The 7,241-nt window shown below is 38.2% G+C and overlaps 1 protein-coding gene across 2 annotated transcripts; it reads right to left on the reverse strand.

The window, feature by feature from the left end:
- Window positions 1-991: 991 nt before the first annotated feature.
- Window positions 992-6,937, reverse strand: HMOX1 (heme oxygenase 1). Of its 2 annotated transcripts, none has more exons than XM_018564709.1 (5): window positions 6,840-6,937; window positions 4,331-4,451; window positions 3,651-4,142; window positions 2,911-3,007; window positions 992-1,289 (listed from the first exon to the last, which is right to left on the reverse strand). In XM_018564709.1, the coding sequence occupies exons 1-5, from the start codon at window positions 6,869-6,871 to the stop codon at window positions 1,171-1,173; spliced, it is 861 nt and encodes a 286-aa protein (XP_018420211.1). In that variant the 5' UTR covers window positions 6,872-6,937; the 3' UTR covers window positions 992-1,170. The 2 variants fall into 2 exon arrangements, with proteins under 2 accessions (XP_018420211.1, XP_018420210.1); XM_018564708.1 differs by having other exon boundaries at window positions 992-1,292.
- Window positions 6,938-7,241: the final 304 nt, after the last annotated feature.

A 7,241-nucleotide genomic window follows, 5' to 3' on the forward strand; every position in this document is an offset into this window, starting at 1 on the left:
CACTCCATTCCAGTTAGAATTAGTTTAGTTGTCACTAGAATGTTTTTCCCCACTGGAAGATTTCTCCTCTGCTTTTGTTCTAGTGACAGACAAATGTTATATTTTCCCATTCCTTTCTGTCATAGTGAAAATTGTCCCCACGTCAAATAGGAAGGGCAAATCTCCACCAGCAGGGACACCAGCAGCAATACAAACTTGACAAGGGTTCTACCCCTTACTTGCTGTAACGCAAGTTGAAATACACTTTAATAAGTGTTAAAAGTATATTTCTTTGAAATGTAAATAACAGAAACGTTTCTTATTAAAAGTTAGTACAAATTTTATTTTTAGTATGTATAAACAACATTTCAAAAACAATCACATGAATTGATAGGTACATACATCTGTTAAATAAGCTACTAAATATTCGGACAACAGTTATATACAATATTCTCAAGAGTATACAAAGTTCCATGGCAAATGAGGACTTAGAGAACCCGTATAGTTAAAATAAAAAAAAGCTACTTCTTTCAAAAATAATACATATGGTACTGCTCTTAAATTCGTTCTGGCACATATTAAAATTTTAGGTTACTGATGTAATTATGATTTCATTCTGGTTATGTTAACATTTTTATAAAACCGCTACTCATCATATCAAATATTCATTTTAATGCAACTGTTGTAACATGTTTCACAGATAGTCATGAGTATAAATGTTGTTATATGTACAGTATATACTGTATAATTCTCTAACCCCCCAAAAAGTCACGCTTTACAGGCTCTGTTGTAAGGGGATCCCCAGAAGAGTGAAGGAGCTGATAGATGAGACAAGAGAGTGCTCCCCTTGTTTAGAAGCCTTGCACAATTCTGCTATATGCCATCCTCATAGAGGCACATGGAAGCCTAGCCAATCGTGTTACAGGATGAAAGATAACCTGCTGGAAAGCTTCAATTATTGTAATGAATAAATAATGGAATGATAAAGGCAAATTGGATCGCTGTTTTTTAGGAGCGATGTCAGCGCATATGACAGATTTTTGTTTAGGCAGAGCAATCAAAGAAGATGATTTTGTGTATTTTGGTGTAACAGTCATAACGCAAACCATCTCAAAGTTTGTCTTCTATGTAGACTCAGCAGTGGCTACCTTTCAGAGATGCCTATAGTTTAACAGTTCATTATAACATTTTTTACAAAATGTAAAGTCCCATGATGGCCAAGAGAACGCATCCACCAATGGCAACCCATCTAGGAAACTGACTGAACAATGCTGTCTGCTCAGAGGTATGGCTCCTGTAGCTGGGCTCTTCTGCTAAAAAGGAAGAACATAAATATGCTTGAGGTTAGCATTTGCCTGCTTTTAGTTTTTTATTTGCAATACTTTTGCTACTTGAATTACAAAGATACATTTAATTCTGAATAGGATATGCTCTTTTCTTTTAGGTATTTTGATGTATTGTATTACTAATGTTAAGGTTAGAGAATGATGGGAAATGAATTATGTAGATTCAACAAAGATTCAATAATACTTTAAAATTTGTAAACAATTAAAAATCCTATCTAAACACTTTTAATTCCTTTCAGCCTTTTCGTGTTCAACCGTAGGAAGTAACAACTTACCTGCCCTTGTGCCCACTTTTTAGGACCGCTTTTTTAAAGTCCACATGAGCTGCTATCAGCATGGTTGGTTGCTTTCATGGTCCTGAAACCACCATGTAGATACCAGCCAATATGAATGATATAGCAGTGTAAGCGATCCCCTGTAACTGCGCATGTGCAAAGCGCTCATTCGTGTTCTATGGAGAGACCGCTATTCCACGCATGCGCAGACAATCACATCCGGGCGCACAAAAGCGCGTGAAAATGGCGCACAGGAAGTGACATATCGCCCTAACCACTTCCCCTATATAAACCCAGCCTGAGCACCACCATATTGCTGGAATATCGTCAGCTCTCTTGTGTACTCCTGTTCCCTGTGTGATTATCTGCCTGATCTGCTGTGACCCGGATTTGTCTTGACTATTCTTACTCGCTACCTGCCCCTGACCTCGGATTTGTTTAATGGACTTCGCTTCTGCCTGACCCCTCTGTACCGTTGCTGCTCGATTGGATTTGACCTTGGCTCGTTTACTGCATTTCCCTTTCCAAGACTTTTGGATTTCAGCTCGCACGGTGTTATCACCACTGGCACTTGTGCCACTCGCTGTCTACTTGGACTCTGTCCCCATCCTCAGAGTCCTCGGGACACTAGGTGCAAGGGACGCCTCCTCATACATTCAGTCTCCAACCAGGTGCGTGACAAGCAGGCTAATAGCCTTCATTAGAAATCACAGTTTAAAAAAAAAACCAATAAATAAGATTTCAGGAGCAAATCAGGTGAACCACTGGTGCAAAATATTAGCTTATCTCTACTATGTAAGTCATCATGCTACAACTAAGACTACCTGTCCTACAAAAGCAAAAATAAAAAGGAATAATGAAAAGCACATTATTTTGATTAACTCCCACAGCCGAATATCACTGCTCCTTCACACCAGCACTAGAGAGAACAGCGGGTGCACACTGGTCAAGCCCATCTTGCTCCAGCATCAGCAGTTATTCACAAAAAAGTCCGGGTGCACACTGCAAGCTTTGCTAAACGTTTTAATTGTAGCACACAGGTACACGTTATCCTGCCATGGATTCTTCTCACTCTGACATGTTTCATAGAGATGGACTTAGTCAAAGAGATTGGATGAAACATGTCGGAGTGAGGAGGATCCATAGCAGATCCATGATGTGTGCCTGTGTGCTGCAATAAAAATTTTCAGCGAAACTTGTAATTTGCGACCGGACTTTTTTGTGAATAACATTATTATCAATATTACTATTTTCCTGTTATTATTTTGCAGCTTGAAGGATCAATTCAAAATGAAATCATAATATCTAACCTTTATTTGTTTTGGGCACTCTGCTTCTTAATGTTGAAGGTTCATCTGTTATATGGTCATTCTGTATTGTTGATAATGTTTGTAATTCTTCAAACACCTTAAAAAAGAATCCAATACATTAGTTATATGAAAACAGTCACAGCTTCTCTCCTGTTGTATTGATAAATGTAAAAATAAAATACCCTTGCCAGGGCTCCTTGTAAGGACGGGCATGGCAAACATACAAATAAATAAAGAAATACATACATCGTGTGTGCAGCATGCTTCTATTTTACTGTTTTTGGCAAAATGGAAAGTAAAGTGTACACTAAATTAAATCAAAAGTCTGCTGATAAAAAGAATATTAAGATATTACGTGTACACTCTTTTTCCATGATTCAGGTCCAGCACCACACTTTTAGCCTTTGCTCAACCTTAAAAAACTGTGAACCATATCGTTGCCCATAAGCTCAAAGTACAACTACAGTCTAAACTAGTACCAACTCCAGTTACCATGTGATGTGCAAGCCTCATAAAAAAAACACTTCCTTTATGTTGCCTGACTGAGTGAAATCCTCCTTCATCTTTACTAATGTACTGGAAAATCTGTTTCCACTTTGATACCCAGGATCTCTTTTGGTGAAGGAGTACAGTAGTACCCATGGATTAATAATTTAGTTATCCTTTTTTAGAATTAATTAATAATCTATTAATTTAAAGGAAATTCTTCTTTTCCGAAAAAAAAATTAGAAAACAATTACCTTTACATTAAGCAGAAATGCTGTCTTTGCTTCTTCTAAGATCCTCTTTTTTGAAGCAATGCCAACATCTAGAGAGTTCATTCTGGAGCGATATAGCTGTTTGAACTTTGTTGCATTGGTAACATGGTCAAATGTGAAAAAGGCCAGTCCTTCCCCAGTGGCTGGTAGCTGAAGTGCTTTCTGAGCAATCTTTTTGAGAACCTGGCCACCTGAAAGATCTCCTAGGTATCTGGTGTATGCATGGGCCACCAGCACGTCTGGTTCCTTACGACCGACATGATGAAGTCTCTCTACATAATTTTTTGTTGACTGTGGGAAACTGATCTGTTTTCGCCACTGTGGTCCATAGAAATATTCAAGATCTTCTTCCAAAGCTTTTTTGCGATGGAGTTCCAGGGGGAAATATAGTGGAGAAAATACTGGATTTTCTTTGTTGCGTTCAATCTCTTCCTCCAGGGCTTCATACACAAAGTATAAGGACGACATGACAAGCTATAAACGAGAGAAAGTCAGATTATCAGATAAAAGGCCTGGGTTATTTTTACATGATAAATCTCAAGGGTAAAAATGTAACACTCTGTACTGACTACATTCATCATGGACAACCTCCACAATGTTATCATGCCATTTGCAGCTAGGTAAAAAAACAAATGATTTCTTATGTGCAAGTAAAACATTACCTTGAATTCATGTAATGTGACTTGTCCTTTCTGAAAATTTCTCATGAACTCTGTGTCTTCTGCTTGCTTATGGACCTCCTTTGTTGCTTCTTTCAAGGCCTCAGACAACTCCTCCATAACACTAAAGGAGACAATGATTTTCATATATAGATGCTTCAGGCAAACATGTAAAACATTTATTGTATAAGTTGGAAGTAGTATTTTGTAATAGTTATTCACAAACTTTACACAATACACTATGCACAAACTAAACAATATGGGTTAGTTCACACCAGAAACTGCATCACAACTGTGTGCGTCTGCACAGTTGCATTGCAATCTGTTTGGACGTGTTTGTGATGCGTTTTTTTAAATAAAATGCTAATTAGACAATTAGGTCACTTCCTTTTTCCTGTCAGAGCATTTCCTTTGTTTGTTTTGGAGCTCAGACATGCTTGCTTTGTTGGCCGGCATGGTGATAGTGTTGGCTGTACCTACAAAGAGGAAGTCCCTGGATGATGACACAATCAATTCTGTGGGGTTTTTATTTGGATGCGTTTCTGTGCATTTGCATGCGTTTTTGATGCATTTTGATGCGTTCCGGTACGATCAGATGCAGCTAAAATAGGACGAACAGTATTTTTTCTGACTGCATCTGAACGGACTGCAATTGTGTGAATACAGCACAAGTAAGCCGATAGGAAAGCATTGTGATGTATTTTGGCTGCAGCAGCCAAACTGAACGGACTGCATCACAACTGCATATGGTGTGAACCAGCCCTGTAAGTAATATCCAGTTAGATTAGACTTTAAACAATACAATGCTTTCCTGTCCTAGAAATCTTCAAGAGACCTACCTGTGTGTAAGACCGGTCCCTCGCTGTGACATCATCTTGCCTACATCATGGTTTCTACATTACCCTACCATTAATAAAGGTGCTAGTAGATAAAGAATGAGTTTCTCTCAGCAAAGCATTAGAATAGAATGTAAGAAGTATGTTGTTTTATGCCACATCAATACTTGCGAAATCAGGAATAATCTGCATGACCTACTTTCATAGCATATACAGAAAGAGGGTTGTTGCAAAATGTAATATATAGTGAAAACAAAAGTTCTTACCCACAGAAGCCTAACTCATTGCTTCAACTATGCCCCTGCTTTTCAGCAAATGATCCCACAAAAGTGTGGTGTGTGGGCTAAAGTGTGTGGCGCTTACTACCGTACTACGGCAGTTGTGGTCCGTTTTTGAAATGTTAATTCACAGTTTGATAGCTGTCTTCCTATGTGTTAAATTGTATAACCAGAACTTTTGTTTTCAATTTTTGTTAGTGTGGGGAAGTGTTAGAACCACTCTGAAGTTCTTTTTTACTGTCCCTGTCCCACTGGGGAGATTAAACTGCTCTATTTATCCCTTTGGCTGTTATCATTGAAACAGAAAATGATGAGAAATCCAAAATTTTACAGTTGCTCCCAGAGCAGGAATAGAAGGATAATCTTCTAATGGGGACACTTGTTCTTGGGACAACTGTCTAAGGAGGAACGTTCTTTCATTTTGTTGTTTGTTGTCATTTTGTTTCATCTTTATGATAGAAAGTAAAGGAAATCTCCCCAATGCTACACAGACAGCAAAAAATAAACTGACAATGGTTTCAACCCCTCCCTACGCTATCCAAGGCTGAAAAAAACATAAAGTATACATACATTTTAACACTGGGTTGTGATTTCAGAATGTCGTGATTACAGATCTTATTTACAGTATAAGAACTATGATTTGCCATGTGGGGTTCCCAGGGCCAGTGTTTTAATTGACCTGTTGAAAACTGCAGGACATCTGCAGAACTCCTTTCCTAGGTCGTTTTTTTTTGTAAAGCAGCAGGTAAGAGATAGAGGACAGTAAAGAGAACTATTGCTTATTATGACAGGCTGTTTATAAAATGAAAACAGGCTTGCATAGTTGCTCAGTACTAAAAGAAACTTGCAATACAACTCATTTAAAAGAGGCCGGCAATGTTGTACCAGTACCGCAGTTATTGAAGTGACATACTTTTATAACGTGTCCAATAATTGGGCAATAATACTAATAAGCTGCCTATCTGCATGTTCCACATTCTTTCCTAGCAAATTCTAGACATTCTCATGAGTGCTTACATTCTAAACACAACTCAGAGATCACTCTATAGACAAGATGATGGGTAACAGTATAAAAGTTGTTTGTTAAATAGGATTCTTAGGAAATCCAGAATGGGACAAATGATGCAACCTATCCTATCCCTTGCCCCAAAAACAACTTAAAGACTCCACTACAGACTCCTTTTTTGCTGTCCATCCATCTTATGATATAAATACTGAAGATGGATATAATGGGAAATGATTTTCCAACCTATTGGGAAAAAAAAAAATTGTATTCAACCAGTGAATAAAAAGCTAAATAAAGGTACATTATGTACTCTACAGACAACAATAGAAGCAGGGGTAAGTCACACACATAGTTTAGCATGTAAAGATAACAAATAAGAGTAACGTGTTTACCCGTTGGATTCCTTTCTGTCTGATGAGTCCATCTTAGGTCCCTGAGTCTCTCTGAAGGATAGACACCACTGAGTTGTACAGGCTGCCTCTTCTGAACAATAGCAAGCTAGCTGATCTCTTTATAGGCGAAGTGTTTCTGCTTTTACTGTCACGTGACAGAACTGGGAGTGCTGACAAGGATCTTTCCAACTTCACATTGCAGATTGAGGAGGAGCGAAAGGGGAAAAAATAGTCATGAGAAATACACTGATTTGTGCTATAGTGTAACATTTGCCTAGAGGGAAGTGAATACGCATTACACTGCACAAACAGGGTTAAAGGGGCTATTGAGCAACTATTTCACACATGGCATTATTCAGTGAAATGTGACAAAGACCAGAGAATGTACAAGGTGCCGTAACC

This window comes from Nanorana parkeri, unplaced genomic scaffold, assembly GCF_000935625.1.
Source record: "Nanorana parkeri isolate BGI_ZX_2015 unplaced genomic scaffold, ASM93562v1 scaffold774, whole genome shotgun sequence".
NCBI classification, from domain to species: Eukaryota; Metazoa; Chordata; class Amphibia; order Anura; family Dicroglossidae; genus Nanorana; species Nanorana parkeri.